The sequence below is a fragment of the Oncorhynchus masou genome, chromosome 13 (genome assembly GCF_036934945.1).
Source record: "Oncorhynchus masou masou isolate Uvic2021 chromosome 13, UVic_Omas_1.1, whole genome shotgun sequence".
Lineage (NCBI taxonomy): Eukaryota > Metazoa > Chordata > Actinopteri > Salmoniformes > Salmonidae > Oncorhynchus > Oncorhynchus masou.
In genome coordinates, this window is record NC_088224.1 from 78,108,432 (window position 1) to 78,128,840 (window position 20,409).

The window sequence follows — 20,409 nt, forward strand, 5'->3', positions numbered from 1 at the left end:
AGCCGTTGAGAAATGCTTGTTGAAGTTTTCGATAATCATGGATTTATCGGTGGTGACCGTGTTACCTAGCCTCAGTGCAGTGGGCAGCTGGGAGGAGGTGCTCTTGTTCTCCATGGACTTCACAGTGTCCCAGAACTTTTTGGAGTTGGAGCTACAGGATGCAAACTTCTGCCTGAAGAAGCTGGCCTTAGCTTTCCTGACTGACTGCGTGTATTGGTTCCTGACTGCCCTGAACAGTTGCATATCGCGGGGACTATTCGATGCTATTGCAGTCTGCCACAGGATGTTTTTGTGCTGGTCGAGGGCAGTCAGGTCTGGAGTGAACCAAGGGCTGTATCTGTTCTTGGTTCTGCATTTTTTAAACGGAGCATGCTCTATCTAAAATGGTGAGGAAGTTACCTTTAAAGAATGACCAGGCATCCTCAACTGACGGGATAAGGTCAATGTCCTTCCAGGATACCCGGGCCAGGTCGATTAGGAAGGCCTGCTCACAGAAGTGTTTTAGGGAGCGTTTGACAGTGATGAGGGGTGGTCGTTTGACTGCGGCTCCGTAGCGGATACAGGCAATGAGGCAGTGATCGCTGAGATCCTGGTTGAAGACAGCGGAGGTGTATTTGGAGGGCCAGTTGGTCAGGATGACGTCTATGAGGGTGCCCTTGTTTACAGAGTTAGGGTTGTACCTGGTGGGTTCCTTGATGATTTGTGTGAGATTGAGGGCATCTAGCTTAGATTGTAGGACTGCCGGGGTGTTAAGCATATCCCAGTTTAGGTCACCTAAAAGAACAAACTCTGAAGCTAGATGGGGGGCGATCAATTCACAAATGGTGTCCAGGGCACAGCTGGGAGCTGAGGGGGGTCGGTAGCAGGCGGCAACAGTGAGAGACTTATTTCTGGAGAGAGTAATTTTCAAAATTAGTAGTTCGAACTGTTTGGGTATGGACCTGGAAAGTATGACATTACTTTGCAGGCTATCTCTGCAGTAGACTGCAAATACATATTTATTCTAGACTCTGACATTGCTCATACGGATATTTCTTAATATCTTTATTTCAATGTTTTGGATTTCTTTGTATTGTTTTGTATGTTAGGTATGCTGCACTTTTGGAACTAGAAACATAAGCATTTCGCTGCACCTGCGATAACATCTGCAAAATACTGTATGTGTACGCGACCAATAAAAATATTATTCGATTTGATTTAAGCTTGCTGTATCACCAGCTTGCAAAGCTTCCATTCAAAGTCTGATCACGTGAAAAAGTAGTGGTGACGGGGCGGGATTTAATGACGTCATTCTACACATCCACCAATCACAGCCTTTGTTTTGTGTCTACCCTTTCGATGAAAACCATTCTGTCATGTCCCTGTAGCGTTCAGTGTGGCACGGCTTGGCGGCGAGGAATGTAACAATCATGCGAAACATGTGTCGGGGTATAAGTATACCACAACGATTTTTATTTATTCACTAGAAAAATACATCCACTATGGCAAAATAGTATCCCTGTTAACTCAGAACAGCCGCAAAGTCACTGTCGAGACCGCGAGGTTTTTAATCGGGGGAGGGCAACTATTAGCTTGTGAAGCTAACGTTACATATACTCATTTTTGCTCGCAACTCACCTCTACCACAACACGGCGCATTGGACTAGTGATCAATAAGTTACAAATTCCTTGTCGTCAGCCCTCCTACCAACCCAAAGTGGTGCCCTGCGTACGGGTCCTGTGAATATGAGACAGAATGAGTCAGAGAGATACCCTGGTTCATCTGTTTGCTGGAGGGTGAGTATATCATGGCTAATCGCTTGCTAGTAATACAGTCCACTGTAACAGTACTTAACATAATGGAATGGAAGATGAAGCTAGCTAGTAAACAATACAAATCAAATATGTATAGTTAGCTAGTTATCTATTAGTTGCTGTTAGTCTGGACTCCTTCCTGATGATGTGCCTGTAACAGATGTTTTGCTAGCTTGTTAACTAGCTAATATTAGCTAGCTAAATTCAATGTCATAACTGACCCTGTCTGGTTTTGATAGGACCGTTTATTTTGCGGCGTTATGTAGAAGTTTTGCGCCCAAATCAACATAGCCACGAGTTTTTGTATTGCTATTCTCTAAATACTAACTTGATATATTGTCAGACTATTAGCCATAATCCACGCTGATATACTAGTTTTAGCACGTGCGCTCGGATGCCATTGTTTTGACCTTATTTCACATTCTAACGTTAGCTAATCTTAACGTTTCCTGTCATCCCTTACTATCAAATTATTTAGCTACTCGTGCAACTAATGCACCATTAACGCTCAAAAGAGGACGTCTAATATTCTGGTAAACTGTAAACTATCCGTTTTATCTCACTGAGGTATAAGTATTATATCTCATAGTGGCATCTGATCAAGATGCGGCGTCAGAACCAAAACAAATGTTCTCCAAGGTCGTGCCATGGCCAGCTATACATTACCTGAACCACCGCAGCCGATGGGGAACTCTTCTCCAATTAAACCTATACAGCCCAAGGTTGTAATGGTAAGTAGTCATGATGCCCACACTGTCCGTGTCACATTGAAGCGAGCCATGACTGATAGTATGAATACTAGACCAAGATGTGCTCATAAGGTCCAAGGTATATGTTATTTTCAGAGGTACACTTGCTTTGGCAGCCAAAACAACCAAATACTCCACCTAAACATACATTGATTCTAAATTGCCATACGGTTCTACAAACTTAAATCCCTCTCCTTTCATATCAATTCAACATTTTGTTTTTAGAAAAGTATTTATCTTTGATATGAAAGATAAGATCCGTATGCTTCTAAAACCGTACCGCACACGATGTGTGTTATTGTTCAGACCAAGCCCCGGGCTCTTAACAAAATTTCCACATACAGAAGACCCTTCTTCCAATGACTTATGTGTAATGGAACTTGAACTTAGTCATGATCAAGGGCTAGATGAGGCTTTTATTTATAAATTACCGCAACATACACAGGCTGTATGGTCAATAGAGTGAAACAACAGATGAGATGCTTTCAAGATTATGTTGAAGATTTCAGGACTCACATTTCAGCTGGGACGCTGTTGTGTGTGAAGGCGCATTTCAAGCTTGAGGCTGCAGGGCAAGAAGCATTCCTGCATGTGTTACTCACAGACTCGTGGAAAAAGGCCAAGATGGATCAATACAGAGCAAGAGCGCTCCTTAATTCTTGTAAACAAAGGCACATGGCCAATTATTATTATTTTTGATAGTTTTTTGTTTTCACAATATAGCAATGCAATTGAATTACATTTATCACTGAGCAATAAATTGGCAGACATTTTTATTTATTTTATTTGACCTTTATTTAACTCTGCAAGTCAGTTAAGAACAAATTCTTATTTTCAATGACTGCCTAGGAACAGTGGGCTAACTGCCTGTTCGGGGGCAGAACGACAAGTTTTGTACCTTGTCAGCTCAGGTATTTAGAATTGCAACCTTTCGGTTACTAGTCCAACGCTCTAACCACTAGGCTACCCTGCCGCTCCACACGTTAATATACAGTACCAGTTGAAAGCCTGGACTCATCCGCACACTCATTTGAATGGTGTGTCCAAATCCCGACCGGCACCACACATACAATAAAAAAGAGGAAAAACAAAACTAACATCCCTACCACTACCAATCATCTCTGTATGTCTGTAGTCTATCAGGCCTTGACAGATAGTTTTCTCTATCTATCGCTGAGAGAAAATGTCTCCAGATATCAATACAAATATTGAGTTGATTTATAAAATGAATTGTCAATCTTTCATATGAAGCAGTTTCTGCCAAGGCTATGGACCATTCCTGATATGAGGGAGGGTCCTTCTCCCTCCACTGTCTCAATGTGACTCTTTTGGTTGTGGTTAGAGCAACTTGTAGAGGAGTCCAGTAAATCCTATTGAACACTTTAAATTGAATCAGTTTGAACCAGGCATCTCTCATTCATCCTCTCTAAAATTACCTCCAGGTCTTTTTCCCATACGGCCTTCAAACCCTTACAAGTTCCATTAAATCCACCTATAAGGTGGCAATATATACAGTGGGGCAAAAAATTATTTAGTCAGCCACCAATTGTGCAAGTAATCCCACTTAAAAAGATGAGGCCTATAATTTCCATCATGGGTACACTTCAACTATTTTAGATAATGATTTTAAAAAATCCAGAAAATCACATTAGGATTTTTAATGAATTTATTTGCAAATTATGGTGGAAACTAAGTATTTGGTCACCTACAAACAAGCAAGATTTCTGGCTCTCACAGACCTTCTTTAAGAGGCTCCTCTGTCCTCCACTCGTTACCTGTATTAATGGCACCTGTTTGAACTTGTTATCAGTATAAAAGACACCTGTCCACAACCTCAAACAGTCACACTCCAAAATCCACTATGGCCAAGACCAAAGAGCTGTCAAAGGACACCAGAAACAAAATTGTAGACCTGCACCAGGCTGGGAAGACTGAATCTGCAATAGGTAAGCAGCTTGGTTTGAAAAAAATCAACTGTGGGAGCAATTATTAGGAAATGGAAGACATACAAGACCACTGATAATCTCCCTCGATCTGGGGCTATAGGCAAGATCTCACCCCGTGGGGTCAAAATGATCGCAAAATCCCAGAACCACACGGGGGGACCTAGTGAATGACCTGCACATGTTTCGCACATGTGCCTGTTTTGTAGTGTGTTCTGGCACAAAGGAATTCACAAAACACCTTGGCATGTAAGAGGCTGGTGTTCATTCACCAACATTAAAAAATGTATCTTCTCCTATTCCAACAGTCAGATCAATGGGAGCGTGATCTGTCATAGTTATCGTGTGAGATCAGAAAATAGTCGATGCATGAATAAACAGTGTGCCTATTAGAAAATAATGTGTAATCACAAGTGGTTGGATTGATCAGTCTACATATATCATAAAGACCATCATCCTTACAGTGTTTTAATTGCTTCTTGAGTTTTGTAGGTCCTGGTTACAACAGTTCTGAATTTAACCAAAAATGCACCAGGGGCCTGATTTTAAAATTCTGATTTATAATGTAAATATACTACTACCAAAATGTGACGACTGTTAGAATATTTTAAATCGATGCTTATAGAATCAAAGAAAGTGAGCGACTGTTAGTGCACCCCACATAGAACACTAAACTTCCCATTGAGCAAATGTCATAAACATATCCCAAATCCACAAGATACAACTTTTTCTTTGAAAAATCCCCCTCCCCCTAAACCAGGCCTTCACTCGTGTGAAGTGTCCCGAGGTCTTCCTAGCACTGACGCTCCAACGAGAATAAGAACGTTTTATGACCATATCCATTTTGGAACGACAGCGATGACATGTCAGAAAAAACATTGAACCTAAAGACAGGCTGATCATTATACTCACAAAGAGAAGATATTACCATTCTCATGAACTGTCTAATTCCATAAGGTAGCAATGTAAGCAGAGAATAAACACTGAAGCGAGACTTGTATAGGTCATAATAATGATAAAATAAACGTACACTTTGGGTTGTGCCCATCATGCATGGCACAAACACACCTATATTGACCAACTATTGCTGTTATGATAAGAGTGAAAAGTTAAAAGAATATATATGTTTATCCCTACTATGACCGTAAATCTATAATCCTGCGCAATCTAGTACTATAATGATATCAACTGTTAACCAGAAAGATACATTGTAGGCAACATTCACAGCATAAACACTCCGTGAGACTGCTTACAACATAGGAAGTTCTATCAGTTTAGAGAGAAATGGTAGTCCATCCCTGATGAACCCCCCATCATGTGGATCTTCCATAGCCTACCACGCTACTCAGATTGTTCAGCCTCATTGACGTCCGCAACACCCTTCTTTGGGTCTGTAAGAACGACGTAGTGATCCTCTCACAGTAACCCAGAACACGGCAGGGTATTGCAAGGAGTATTTTAGTCCCCTTTTCATGCACATACGTCTTACCTCCGTGAACGCATTTCTCTTGTCCTTGGAAAAGTCAGGGAAAAACTCCACCTTTTGTCCCTTTGCAGCGAAAAGTCCTGAGTTATTTTTCTTTGAGCTGGAACTTCTCCCTGTCGGTGTATAGTAAGAATTTCCCCAGGATAGACCGGGGGTTACGTGGGGCTGGTCAGTGTCCGATGTGTTCTCTCAATGGTCATGTTGTTGACATCCTCCTGTGTGTCTTCAAATAGATTGCGTAAAATGTCTTTCACACAATCCACCGTATTTATGTAGATTTCGGGAACCACTCTGCTCTGAAGTGCATTTTTCCAACTTTCTCAGATTTCCCTGGTATTGAAGTCATTCTTCAAGTTTTTTTGTGCACAGTCTCCATTTTTTCAACAGTGTGGTTTAGGTGTGTGTTCTTGTCCTCCAATGTTGATATCCTTTCTTTGGTGTTTAACTTGGTTGTCGAGTGTGTCCGCTGTATGTTTTATTTCAGCCAAATCTTCACCCATTTTTGCAATTTTCTCTGAGATTTTTGTTCATTTTGCGTATCTCCTCTAGAACAGGCTGTTCTTCTCCACCATTTTCCTTGCTAGCAGTAGCTGCAGGTAGACCACTTTTGTTTCCCCATGTAACCGATATTTTGGACAATTAGTAAACAAAATGTGTAACTAGATGTTGAATAATTAGTTCAAATCAGGTTGGAGCTACACACCCTCTTTAGTTAGCTGCTGCTCCTCACCACATCGTCGCCGGAAGTATGCACATGGCCAATTTCAGCTCAGACTACCAATTGTGAAATATGTCAGGGAGTATTGGAAGACCCCTACTGTATGAGGGTGACTTGACACCAATAAATCTAATGTATTTATATAGCCCTTCTTACATCAGCTGATATCTCAAAGTGCTGTACAGAAACCCAGCCTAAAACCCCAAACAGCAAGCAATGTAGGTGCAGAAGCACGGTGGCTAGGAAAAACTCCCTAGAAAGGCCAAAACCTAGGAAGAAACCTAGAGAGGAACCGGGCTATGAGGGGTGGCCAGTCATCTTCTGGCTGTGCCGGGTAGAGATTATAACAGAACATGGCCAAGATGTTCAAATGTTCATAAATTACCAACATGGTCAAATAATAATAATCACAGTGGTTGTCGAGGGTGCAACAGGTCAGCATGGCCAGGTGGACTGGGGACAGCAAAGAGTCATCGTGCCAGGTAGTCTTCAGGCATGGTCCTAGGGCTCAGGTCGAGAGAGAGAGGTCGAGAGAGAGAGAGAGAGAGAGGTCGGTCGAGAGAGAGAGAGAGAGAGGTCGAGAGAGAGAGAGGTCGAGAGAGAGAGAGGTCGAGAGAGAGAGAGAGGTCGAGAGAGAGAGAGAGGTCGAGAGAGAGAGAGAGGTCGAGAGAGAGGTCGAGAGAGAGGTCGAGAGAGAGAGAGGTCGAGAGAGAGAGAGAGGTGGAGAGAGAGAGAGAGGTCGAGAGAGAGAGAGAGAGGTCGAGAGGCGAGAGAGAGAGAGGGAGAGGTCGAGAGAGAGAGAGAGGTCGAGAGAGAGAGAGAGGTCGAGAGAGAGAGAGAGGGTCGAGAGAGAGGTCGAGAGAGAGAGAGGTCGAGAGAGAGAGGGTCGAGAGAGAGAGAGAGAGAGAGGTCGAGAGAGAGAGAGGGGTCGAGAGGTCGAGAGAGAGAGGGTCGAGAGAGAGAGAGAGAGAGGGGTCGAGAGAGAGAGGTCGAGAGAGAGAGAGGTCGAGAGAGAGAGAGGTCGAGAGAGAGAGAGAGAGAGAGAGAGAGAGGTCGAGAGAGAGAGAGAGAGAGAGAGGTCGAGAGAGAGAGGTCGAGAGAGAGGAGAGAGAGAGAGAGAGAGAGAGGGAGAGAGAGGTCGAGAGAGAGAGAGGGGAGAGAGAGGGGCGAGAGAGAGAGGGGTCGAGAGAGAGGGTCGAGAGAGGGTCGAGAGAGAGGGGTCGAGAGAGAGAGGGGTCGAGAGAGAGGTCGAGAGAGAGGGTCGAGAGAGAGGAGAGAGAGAGAGAGGTCGAGAGAGAGGGGGTCGAGAGAGAGAGTCGAGAGAGTCGAGAGAGGGGTCGAGAGAGAGAGGGAGAGAGAGAGGGTCGAGAGAGAGAGAGAGGAGAGGAGAGAGAGAGGTCGAGAGAGGGGGGTCGAGAGAGAGGGGGCGAGAGAGAGAGAGAGAGAGAGAGGTCGAGAGAGAGAGAGAGAGAGGGTCGAGAGAGAGAGAGGGTCGAGAGAGAGGTCGAGAGAGAGAGGAGGGGTCGAGAGAGAGGGGTCGAGAGAGAGAGGTCGAGAGAGAGAGAGGTCGAGAGAGAGAGAGGTCGAGAGAGAGAGAGAGGTCGAGAGAGAGAGAGGTCGAGAGAGAGAGAGGTCGAGAGAGAGAGAGAGAGAGAGAGGTCGAGAGAGAGGGGTCGAGAGAGAGAGAGGGTCGAGAGAGAGAGAGGTCGAGAGAGAGAGAGGTCGAGAGAGAGAGGTCGAGAGAGAGAGAGAGAGAGAGAGAGAGAGGTCGAGAGAGGTCGAGAGAGGTCGAGAGAGAGAGAGGTCGAGAGAGGGTCGAGAGAGAGAGAGGTCGAGAGAGAGAGAGGTCGAGAGAGAGAGAGGTCGAGAGAGAGAGGTCGAGAGAGAGAGAGAGAGAGGTCGAGAGAGAGAGAGAGAGGGTCGAGAGAGAGAGAGAGAGGGGTCGAGAGAGAGAGAGAGAGGTCGAGAGAGAGAGAGAGAGATAGAGAGAGAGGGGGTCGAGAGAGAGAGAGGTCGAGAGAGAGGGGTCGAGAGAGAGGTCGAGGTCGAGAGAGAGAGAGGGGGGTCGAGAGAGAGAGAGAGGTCGAGAGAGAGAGGGTCGAGAGAGAGAGGTCGAGAGGGGTCGAGAGAGAGAGAGAGAGGGTCGAGAGAGAGGGGTCGAGAGAGAGAGAGAGGGGCGAGAGAGAGGGGCCGAGAGAGAGAGAGAGAGAGGGGCCGAGAGAGAGAGGGTCGAGAGAGAGAGAGGGGGTCGAGAGAGAGAGAGAGAGAGGGGGTCGAGAGAGAGAGAGGGGTCGAGAGAGAGAGAGAGGGGTCGAGAGAGAGAGAGGGGTCGAGAGAGAGGGGTCGAGAGAGAGAGGGGTCGAGAGAGAGAGAGGGGTCGAGAGAGAGAGAGGGGTCGAGAGAGAGAGAGGAGAGAGGTCGAGAGAGAGAGAGAGAGGGGTCGAGAGAGAGAGAGGTCGAGAGAGAGGGTCGAGAGAGAGAGAGAGAGAGAGGGTCGAGAGAGAGAGAGGCGAGAGAGAGAGAGAGAGAGAGGGTGCGAGAGAGAGAGAGAGAGAGAGGGAGAGAGAGAGAGAGAGAGAGAGGGGGCGAGAGAGAGAGGTCGAGAGAGAGGGGGTCGAGAGAGAGAGAGAGAGGGGGGTCGAGAGAGAGAGAGGGGTCGAGAGAGAGGTCGAGAGAGAGAGAGAGAGAGGGGGTCGAGAGAGAGAGAGGGGGGCCGAGAGAGAGAGAGAGAGGGGTCGAGAGAGAGAGAGAGAGAGGTCGAGAGAGAGAGGTCGAGAGAGAGAGGTCGAGAGAGAGGGGTCGAGAGAGAGGGGTCGAGAGAGAGAGAGGTCGAGAGAGAGAGAGGGGTCGGCGAGGGTCGAGAGAGAGAGGGGTCGAGAGAGAGGGGTCGAGAGAGAGAGGGAGAGAGAGAGAGTCGAGAGAGAGGTCGAGAGAGAGGGGTCGAGAGAGAGAGAGGGGGTCGAGAGAGAGAGAGGGTCGAGAGAGAGAGAGAGGGGTCGAGAGAGAGAGGTCGAGAGAGGGAGAGAGAGGGGTCGAGAGAGAGAGGGGTCGAGAGAGAGGAGAGAGAGAGTCGAGAGAGAGAGAGGGGTCGAGAGAGAGAGAGAGGTCGAGAGAGAGAGGGTCGAGAGAGAGGTCGAGAGAGGGGTCGAGAGAGAGAGGGTCGAGAGAGGTCGAGAGAGAGAGGGGGTCGAGAGAGAGAGAGAGAGGGTCGAGAGAGAGAGGGGGTCGAGAGAGAGAGAGGGGTCGAGAGAGAGAGAGAGAGTCGAGAGAGAGAGAGAGAGGGGAGAGAGAGAGAGAGAGTCGAGAGAGAGAGAGGTCGAGAGAGAGAGAGGAGAGAGAGAGAGGGGTCGAGAGAGAGAGAGAGAGGTCGAGAGAGAGAGAGAGAGAGAGAGGGTCGAGAGAGAGAGAGAGAGAGAGAGGGGGTCGAGAGAGAGAGGGGTCGAGAGAGAGAGAGGGGGTCGAGAGAGAGGTCGAGAGAGAGAGGGGTCGAGAGAGGAGAGAGAGAGAGAGAGGGGTCGAGAGAGAGAGAGTCGAGAGAGAGAGAGAGAGGGGGTCGAGAGAGAGAGAGAGGGTCGAGAGAGAGTCGAGAGAGAGAGGGGTCGAGAGAGAGAGAGAGTCGAGAGAGAGAGAGAGAGAGAGAGGGGCCGAGAGAGAGAGGGGAGAGAGAGAGAGAGAGAGGGGTCGAGAGAGAGAGAGAGAGAGAGTCGAGAGAGAGAGGGGGTCGAGAGAGAGGGGGGTCGAGAGAGAGAGGGGTCGAGAGAGAGAGAGAGGGGGGTCGAGAGAGAGAGAGAGAGAGGGGGGCCGAGAGAGAGAGAGAGGGCGAGAGAGAGGGGGTCGAGAGAGAGAGGGGTCGAGAGAGGGGTCGAGAGAGAGAGAGAGAGAGAGAGAGAGAGAGGGGTCGAGAGAGAGAGAGGGGTCGAGAGAGAGAGAGAGAGAGGGGTCGAGAGAGAGAGAGAGGGGTCGAGAGAGAGAGAGAGAGGGGTCGAGAGAGAGAGAGAGAGAGGGTCGAGAGAGAGAGAGAGGTCGAGAGAGAGAGAGAGAGAGAGAGAGAGAGGGGTCGAGAGAGAGAGAGAGAGGGTCGAGAGAGAGAGAGAGAGGGTCGAGAGAGAGAGTCGAGAGAGAGAGAGAGAGAGAGAGGGGGTCGAGAGAGAGGGTCGAGAGAGAGAGGTCGAGAGAGAGAGGGGGTCGAGAGAGAGAGGGTCGAGAGAGAGGTCGAGAGAGAGAGGGTCGAGAGAGAGAGAGAGAGAGGTCGAGAGAGAGAGAGGTCGAGAGAGAGAGAGAGAGGTCGAGAGAGAGAGAGAGAGAGGAGGGGGAGAGAGAGAGAGAGAGAGAGGGGCGAGAGAGAGAGAGAGAGAGAGAGAGAGAGGGGAGAGAGAGAGAGGGGTCGAGAGAGAGAGAGGGGGCGAGAGAGAGAGGGTCGAGAGAGGGGTCGAGAGAGAGAGGTCGAGAGAGAGAGGGTCGAGAGAGAGAGGGTCGAGAGAGAGAGAGAGAGAGAGGGGTCGAGAGAGAGAGAGAGGGGCGAGAGAGAGAGGGGGTCGAGAGAGAGAGGGTCGAGAGAGAGGGGTCGAGAGAGAGAGGAGGGGTCGAGAGAGAGAGAGAGTCGAGAGAGAGAGAGAGGTCGAGAGAGAGAGAGGGCCGAGAGAGAGAGGAGAGGGGGTCGAGAGAGGAGAGAGAGGTCGAGAGAGAGAGAGGTCGAGAGAGAGAGAGAGGGTCGAGAGAGAGAGGGGTCGAGAGAGAGAGGGGGTCGAGAGAGAGAGGGAGAGAGAGGTCGAGAGGGGTCGAGAGAGGGGCCGAGAGAGAGGGGGGGTCGAGAGAGAGAGAGAGAGGGTCGAGAGAGAGAGGTCGAGAGAGAGAGAGGGGTCGAGAGAGAGAGAGAGGGGCGAGAGAGAGAGAGAGAGAGGGTCGAGAGAGAGAGGGGTCGAGAGAGAGAGAGAGAGAGGGGTCGAGAGAGAGAGAGAGAGAGAGAGAGAGAGAGGTCGAGAGAGAGAGGGTCGAGAGAGAGAGAGGGGTCGAGAGAGAGAGAGGTCGAGAGAGAGAGAGAGAGAGAGAGGGGTCGAGAGAGAGGTCGAGAGAGAGAGAGAGGGGGTCGAGGTCGAGAGAGAGAGAGGTCGAGAGAGAGAGAGAGAGAGGGTCGAGAGAGAGAGAGAGAGGGGTCGAGAGAGAGAGAGAGAGAGAGAGGTCGAGAGAGAGAGAGAGAGAGAGAGAGAGGTCGAGAGAGAGAGAGGTCGAGAGAGAGAGGGTCGAGAGAGAGAGAGAGAGAGAGGGTCGAGAGAGAGAGAGAGGGGTCGAGAGAGAGAGAGGTCGAGAGAGGCCGAGAGAGGAGAGAGGGGTCGAGAGAGAGGGGGTCGAGAGAGAGAGAGAGGAGGTCGAGAGAGAGAGAGAGGGGTCGAGAGAGAGAGAGAGGGGGCCGAGAGAGAGAGAGAGGGGTCGAGAGAGAGAGGGGCCGAGAGAGAGAGAGGGGGTCGAGAGAGAGAGTCGAGAGAGAGGGGTCGAGAGAGAGAGGGGTCGAGAGAGAGAGAGGGGTCGAGAGAGAGAGAGAGGGGGTCGAGAGAGAGAGAGAGGGTCGAGAGAGAGAGAGAGAGAGAGAGAGAGGGGCGAGAGAGAGAGAGAGGGGTCGAGAGAGAGAGGGGTCGAGAGAGAGAGAGAGGGGAGAGAGAGAGAGAGAGAGAGAGGGGGTCGAGAGAGAGAGAGAGAGGTCGAGAGAGGTCGAGGGGGTCGAGAGAGAGAGAGGGGCCGAGAGAGAGAGGGGGTCGAGAGAGAGAGAGAGGAGAGAGAGGTCGAGAGAGAGGGGTCGAGAGAGAGAGGGGGTCGAGAGAGAGGTCGAGAGAGAGTCGAGAGAGAGTCGAGAGAGAGAGTCGAGAGAGAGGGAGAGGGGTCGAGAGAGAGAGAGAGAGGGGTCGAGAGAGAGAGAGAGGTCGAGAGGGGTCGAGAGAGAGAGGGGTCGAGAGAGAGAGAGAGAGAGAGTCGAGAGAGAGAGGGTCGAGAGAGTCGAGAGAGAGGGTCGAGAGAGAGAGAGAGGGGTCGAGAGAGAGGGTCGAGAGAGAGAGTCGAGAGAGAGAGAGAGGGTCGAGAGAGAGAGAGAGGGGGTCGAGAGAGAGGGTCGAGAGAGAGAGAGGGGGTCGAGAGAGAGAGGTCGAGAGAGAGAGAGAGGGGCGAGAGTCGAGAGAGAGAGAGAGAGAGGGGTCGAGAGAGAGAGAGAGGTCGAGAGAGAGAGAGAGAGAGAGAGGGGTCGAGAGAGAGAGAGGGGTCGAGAGAGAGAGAGGGGTCGAGAGAGAGAGAGGGTCGAGAGAGAGGGGTCGAGAGAGAGGGGTCGAGAGAGAGAGGGGGGTCGAGAGAGAGAGAGAGGGGTCGAGAGAGAGAGAGAGAGAGAGAGAGGGGTCGAGAGAGAGAGAGAGAGAGAGAGGGGTCGAGAGAGAGAGAGAGAGAGAGAGGGGTCGAGAGAGAGAGGGCCGAGAGAGAGAGAGTCGAGAGAGAGAGGGGGTCGAGAGAGAGAGAGAGAGGGGTCGAGAGAGAGAGAGGGGTCGAGAGAGGGGTCGAGAGAGAGAGAGGTCGAGAGAGAGAGAGAGAGAGGAGAGGGTCGAGAGAGAGAGAGAGAGAGAGAGAGGGTCGAGAGAGAGAGAGAGAGGAGGTCGAGAGAGAGAGAGAGAGAGAGGGTCGAGAGAGAGAGAGAGGGGTCGAGAGAGAGAGAGGAGAGAGAGAGGTCGAGAGAGAGAGAGAGAGAGGTCGAGAGAGAGAGAGATCGAGAGAGAGAGAGGTCGAGAGAGAGGGTCGAGAGAGAGAGAGAGAGAGAGAGAGAGAGGTCGAGAGAGAGAGAGAGGGAGAGAGGGTCGAGAGAGAGAGAGGTCGAGAGGGGTCGAGAGAGAGAGGGTCGAGAGAGAGAGAGAGAGGGTCGAGAGAGGGTCGAGAGAGAGAGAGAGGGGTCGAGAGAGAGGTCGAGAGAGAGAGGAGGGGGTCGAGAGAGAGAGAGGTCGAGAGAGAGAGAGAGGGTCCGAGAGAGAGAGAGGGTCGAGAGAGAGAGAGAGAGAGAGGAGGGGTCGAGAGAGAGAGAGAGAGAGAGGGGTCGAGAGAGAGGGGCCGAGAGAGAGGGCCGAGAGAGAGAGAGAGGGGTCGAGAGAGAGAGAGAGGGGGTCGAGAGAGAGAGAGAGGGGTCGAGAGAGAGAGAGAGGGGTCGAGAGAGAGAGAGGGGTCGAGAGAGAGAGAGAGAGGGGTCGAGAGAGAGAGAGGGGTCGAGAGAGAGAGGGGTCGAGAGGGTCCGAGAGAGAGAGGGGGTCGAGAGAGAGAGAGAGAGAGAGAGGGGTCGAGAGAGAGAGAGGGGTCGGAGAGAGAGAGAGAGGGGTCGAGAGAGAGAGAGAGGCGAGAGAGAGAGCGAGGGGTCGAGAGAGAGGGGGGTCTGAGAGAGATCTAGAGGGGTGAAATTCCACAGTCGAGAGAGAGAGGTGTGCCATCAGAGCAGCAAGAGAGAGGGGTCGAGAGAGAGGTCGAGAGAGAGAGGCCGAGAGAGAGAGAGAGAGGGGGTCGAGAGAGAGTCGAGAGAGGTCGAGAGAGAGAGAGAGAGAGAGGGTCGAGAGAGAGAGAGAGAGAGAGGGTCGAGAGAGAGGGGTCGAGAGAGAGAGGTGTGACCTGTTCGCCACGAGAAAAGGGCAACCAGTGAAGAACACGAGAGAGAGAGGTCGAGAGAGAGAGAGGTCGACCATTGTAAATACAACACATATCTATGCTTATTTACCATTTGCACATTGTAAAAACACTGTATATATATATAATATGACATTTGTAATGTCTTTATTGTTTTGAAACTTCTGTATGTGTGATGTCTACTGTTAATTTTTATTGTTTATTTCACTTTATATATTATATACCTTACTTGCTTTGGCGATGTTAACACATGTTTCCCATGCCAGTAAAGCCCCTTGAATTGAATTGAATTGAAATTGAGAGAGGTCGAGAGAGAGAGAGGTCGAGAGAGAGAGAGAGGTCGAGAGAGAGAGAGAGGTCGAGAGAGAGAGAGAGGTCGAGAGAGAGAGAGGTCGAGAGAGAGGGAGGGAGGGAGAGAGAGAGGTCGGGAGAGAGCTCGAGAGGGAGGTCGGTCGAGGGAGAGGGAGAGACAATGTCATGTGTAAATGCCGGCTATTCTTTGGGTGCTGAAATCTGTAGTTTTTAATATGAACGTAATGTGATATCGGGAACTCCAGTCAGTCCACACTAGTCACTGCTCAACTCCATCGTAAATCTTTGAGTTTAACCGGCGAGCCCCTTCCCCTGTAACTGTGTCATGCGGGTCGCCGTAACATTCGGTTGCGTCTCAATCGTTTTCTATCTTTTTATTGACACCATAATAAAAACACAAGTTTGTTTCATTACGCATGGCAGACATTGTGAAAAAGGCCTAGACATGTTCTCCTTTTCTTTCAAAATAACATCAGTAGCTTGACATAGGACTATTGGAAGAGAGTTTAGCACTGCACCCTCCCATTGTTTACCTTTACTAATGTCCTCCACGGTGCTCATGCTCTGTCGCATGTGTAGACATACGCAGTCCACATGTGCCAGGCGTGCATGTTTAGCAGGTGGGCTTCCCTCTGTCTTTTTACTGTGGCCATCTCCCTCAATAGAAGTATGGATTAATGATCAACCACCGTATCTGTCATTTACTGGGGTTTGGCTGAAAAGATTCCCTCATATCTTTTTAAAAAATTATTTTGTAAAAAATATTTTATGATACAACACAGGGCAATTGCTCAGGGCTAGGTTATAACACGTACTTTCTACTTGCCATATTGCCCCCAAAGGATTTGTAGAATGTAGGCTACTTCTTTCAAATCATCCCACTTCCATTGCGGTCAAAACCATGTTGTATTCATGAGTTCATATGAAGAAGCTTAGACTCAGTCATAGACATTCATAGACAGTCTTATAGTATTTCTGGTAGCCTGGCCATTTGTGTGCTTTTGGAAAGCATTAGGTCAAATTATGGTAGTGAAGGGTACCTGCACAAAGTGTTTCTTATTGCATTGATTAATTCCAGACGAGAACAGTTTTTTCCACAGACGGGGCATTACTGTGCTGACTCTCCAAAGCCAAGCCTCTCCTAGTCTCCACACTGCCCCACAAGCCTCTCCTAGTCCCCACACTGCCTCACAAGCCTCTCCTAGTCTCCACACTGCCCCACAAGCCTCTCCTAGTCTCCACACTGCCCCACAAGCCTCTCCTAGTCTCCACACTGCTCCACAAGCCTCTCCTAGTCTCCACACTGCCCCACAAGCCTCTCCTAGTCTCCACACTGCCCCACAAGCCTCTCCTAGTCTCCACACTGCCCCACAAGCCTCTCCTAGTCTCCACACTGCCCCACAAGCCTCTCCTAGTCTCCACACTGCCCCACAAGCCTCTCCTAGTCTCCACACTGCCCCACAAGCCTCTCCTAGTCTCCACACTGCCCCACAAGCCTCTCCTAGTCTCCACACTGCCCCACAAGCCTCTCCTAGTCTCCACACTGCCCCACAAGCCTCTCCTAGTCTCCACACTGCCCCACAAGCCTCTCCTAGTCTCCACACTGCCCCACAAGCCTCTCCTAGTCTCCACACTGCCCCACAAGCCTCTCCTAGTCCCCACACTGCTCCACAAGCCTCTCCTAGTCCCCACACTGCTCCACAAGCCTCTCCTAGTCCCCACACTGCTCCACAAGCCTCTCCTAGTCCCCACACTGCCCCACAAGCCTCTCCTAGTCTCCACACTGCCTCACAAGCCTCGCCTAGTCTCCACACTGCCTCACAAGCCTCTCCTAGTCCCCACACTGCCCCACAAGCCTCTCCTAGTCCCCACACTGCTCCACAAGCCTCTCCTAGTCCCCACACTGCTCCACAAGCCTCTCCTAGTCCCCACACTGCTCCACAAGCCTCTCCTAGTCCCCACACTGCTCCACAAGCCTCTCCTAGTCCCCACACTGCTCCACAAGCCTCTCCTAGTCCCCACACTGCTCCACAAGCCTCTCCTAGTCCCCACACTGCTCCACAAGCCTCTCCTAGTCCCCACACTGCTCCACAAGCCTCTCCTAGTCCCCACACTGCTCCACAAGCCTCTCCTAGTCCCCACACTGCTCCACAAGCCTCTCCTAGTCCCCACACTGCTCCACAAGCCTCTCCTAGTCCCCACACTGCTCCACAAGCCTCTCCTAGTCCCCACACTGCTCCACAAGCCTCTCCTAGTCCCCACACTGCTCCACAAGCCTCTCCTAGTCCCCACACTGCCCCACAAGCCTCTACTAGTCTCCACACTGCTCAACAAGCCTCCCCTAGTCTCCACAAGCCGCAGATCCTCTGGATTCCATCCACAGTGTATTTCTGTAATGGAATCAGCACCTTCCATCCAGACAGCCAGTTTGTCTGCTGCTTTTCTCGAGCATCTGAGTGATATGTGCTGCCACTTCACTTTTCTTACCCACTGTGTTCTCTCTCCCCCTCTCCTCTAGGTGTGGGGGAACGGTAGGAGCCATCCTGACCTGTCCCCTGGAGGTGGTGAAGACCAGACTACAGTCATCCCACATCACACTCTACGTGTCTGAGGTGCAGCTCAGTACTGTCAATGTGCCCAGCGTAGCACGCATGTCCCCTCCAGGACCTTTGCACTGCCTCAAGTGGGTATTATATTCCGCCTGCACAACTTGATTTTCTAGCATTGTCATTAGGGCTGGGCGATATGACGATTTTATATTGTGGGAAGATATAGAAAAACGTCTTATCGTTCATATTATGCTCTGTTTATTTTGTTGTCGCAAATCAAGCACTCTACGGCAATATTTTTTGTCAATTGGACGATGCTTTGCGTTCTTCCACACGGAAATTTGCAACACGAACGAACATGGAGGAGAGTGAACGTGGCACGGAGACACGTTGCTCGTACCTAAGAGGGGCTACTTAGTTTGCATGGACGTGGTTTGGGTATGAGTCTGACGCGGACCAGAAAACTGTCCTCTGCCAAATATGCCGCAGACTGGTCCCGACAACAGGCTCAAACAACACTAACCTCTTTTATCACCTACACCATATGGCAAAGCATCATGCAGATGGAAGGAGAGAACAGCTGCCGTTACAACATATATCTGCTAGATATGGCCCCAATTTCCACAGTTTCGCGAGTTTGTGCTAACACTCTACCCAGGTTACCAAATGAGGGTTGATATGACCGTATTAATGCCAAAATGACATGCAAAACAGGCACGACCCCAAAAATATATATATATTTTAGGTGTAAATAAATTTGGTTTGCAAGTATAGTTTAAGTGTTTTTTATTTACCCTTTTTAGATTTTATACGTTAATATTTTGTTACGTGCTTAATTTAAAATTTGTACAAGGGTTCTAAATAAAAGGAGAAATGATCAAATATGAGTAAGTACCTTTTTTTATTTGTTGAGTATAATTCAAATGTAAGAAGAAATAGGCCTTTGCATGTGGTCATTTTAATTAAACTATTTATTCGTTGAATTTACAGAAAATATGCTATATCGTGATATGTACAGTCGAAGTCGGAAGTTTACATACACCTTAGTTAAATACGTTTAAACTCAGTTTTTTCACAATTCCTGACATTCAATCCAAGTAAAAATGCTTAGGTCAGTTAGGATCACCACTTTATTATGAGAATGTGAAATGTCAGAATAATAGTAGAGTGATTTATTTCAGCTTTTATTTCTTTCATTGCATTCCTAGTGGGTCAAACGTTTACAAACACTCAATTAGTAGTTGGTAGCATTGCCTTTTAAATTGTTTTGACATGGGTCAAACGTTTCGGGTACCCTTCTACAAGCTTCCCACAATGAGTTGGGTGAATTGTCCCATTCCTCCTGACAGAGCTGAAACTGAGTCAGGTTTGTAGGCCTCCTTGCTCACACTTGCTTTTTCAGTTCTGCCCAAAAATGTTCTATAGGATTGAGGTCAGGGCTTTGTGATGGCCACTCCAATACCTTGACTTTGTTGTCCTTAAGCCATTTTGCCACAACTTTGGAAGTATGCTTGGGATCATTGTCCATTTGGAAGACCCATTTGCGACCAACCTTTAACTTCCTGACTGATGTGGATATATTGAAGAAACATCTGACAATTTTCCTGCCTCAGGATGCCATCTATTTTGTGAAGTGCACCAGTCCCTCCTGCAGCAAAGCACCCCCACAACATGATTCTGCCACCCCCGTGCTTCACGGTTGGGATGGTGTTCTTTGGTTTGCAAGCCTCCCCCCTTTTCCTCCAAACATAACGATGGTCACTATGGCCAAACAGTTCTATTTTTGTTTCATCAAAAAGTATGAAAAGTATGATCTTTGTCCCATGTCCAGTTGCAAACTGTAGTCTGGCTTTTTTTATGGCAGTTTTGGAGCAGTGGCTTCTTCCTTGCTGAGCAGTCTTTCAGGTTAAGTCGATATAGGACTCGTTTTACAGTGGATATAGATACTTTTGTACATGTTTCCTCCAGCATCTTCACAAGATCCTTTGTTCTGGAATTGATTTTCACTTTTCACACAACTACGTTCATCTCTAGGAGACAGAACGCGTCTCCTTCCTGAACGGTGTGATGCTCCCAAGGATGAACCAGACTTGTGGAGGTCTATAAAAAAATTATCTGAGGTCGTGGCTGATTTTTATTTTTTATTTCCCCATGATGTCAAGCAAAGATGCACTGAGTTTGAAGGTAGGCCTTGAAATGCATCCACAGGTACACCTCCAATTGACACAAATGATGTCAATTAGCCGAATAGAAGCTTCTAAAGTGATGACATCATTTTCTGGAATTTTCCAAGTACTTTAAAGGGCACAGTCAACTTAGTGTATGTACATTTCTAACCCATTGGAATTGTGATACAGTGAGTTAGAAGTGAAATAATCTCTGTGAACAATTGTTGGAAAAATTACTGCACATGCTACATTCACACAGTAGATGTCCAAACTGACTTGCCAAAACTATAGTTTGTGAACAACAAATTAGTGGTGGTTGAATAACAATTTTTAATGTCTCCAACCTCCAACCAATGTACGTAAACTTCCGACTTCAACTGTATGTATCTTTATCGGGATAAGAAATTTTGGCCATATCGCCCAGCCCTAATTGTCATCGTAACATAGACTATCAGCTCACAAGATCAAACAGGCATAGGCCTATATTCCAATGTCTAGTTATGTTTGTTAACCATCAAACTGTACAAATACAATACTCTATACTTGTGTTATTGGTTTTGATAGTTTGGGATGTATTACTGTCATTGCCCTCCAGCTTTTGCACATTAAACTTCACAGTAAACAGTCCTAAGTAGCCTAATGTGTAGAAGTCTCAAGAAACCAGAGTAAAACTGAGCTGGTGTATTTTGGGTGTTTACACGCCCTCCGCTCTACCCCCTGTCCTCTTGTGGGGTTTGGCAGCAGGATCCCTCCCTCCTCACCAAACCCCATGTTGTTTGCTTAGGCTCATGTCTACTCGGCAGGTAGTGCCATGTGGACTGAAATCCAACTCCTAGAGCTTGTCTCTCTCTCCCCTACCTTCAGGGAAAGGCCTGTCTGGGGATCTGTAGCGTACCCCAGCAGCAGGATATATCACATCGTATCCAACTCCTAGAGCTTGTCTCTCTCTCCCCTACCTTCAGGGAAAGGCCTGTCTGGGGATCTGTAGCGTACCCCAGCAGCAGGATATATCACATCGTATCCAACTCCTAGAGCTTGTCTCTCTCTCCCCTACC

The 20,409-nt window shown here is 48.9% G+C and overlaps 1 protein-coding gene across 3 annotated transcripts in view; it reads left to right on the forward strand.

Annotated features, from left to right (window-relative positions):
- The first annotated feature begins 1,349 nt into the window (after nucleotides 1–1,349).
- The window catches only part of LOC135553105 (solute carrier family 25 member 36-A-like), a 34,062-nt gene continuing 15,002 nt past the window's right edge, over nucleotides 1,350–20,409 (forward strand). For all 3 annotated transcript variants that reach the window (XR_010457553.1, XM_064985205.1, XM_064985207.1), the window contains exons 1-2: nucleotides 1,350–1,776; nucleotides 17,156–17,320. Coding sequence is in view for 2 of the 3 variants with exons in the window: in XM_064985205.1 (XP_064841277.1) it covers nucleotides 1,736–1,776; nucleotides 17,156–17,320 (206 nt within the window). In the remaining variant the exon portion in view is untranslated. The remainder of the gene's footprint in view (nucleotides 1,777–17,155; nucleotides 17,321–20,409) is intronic.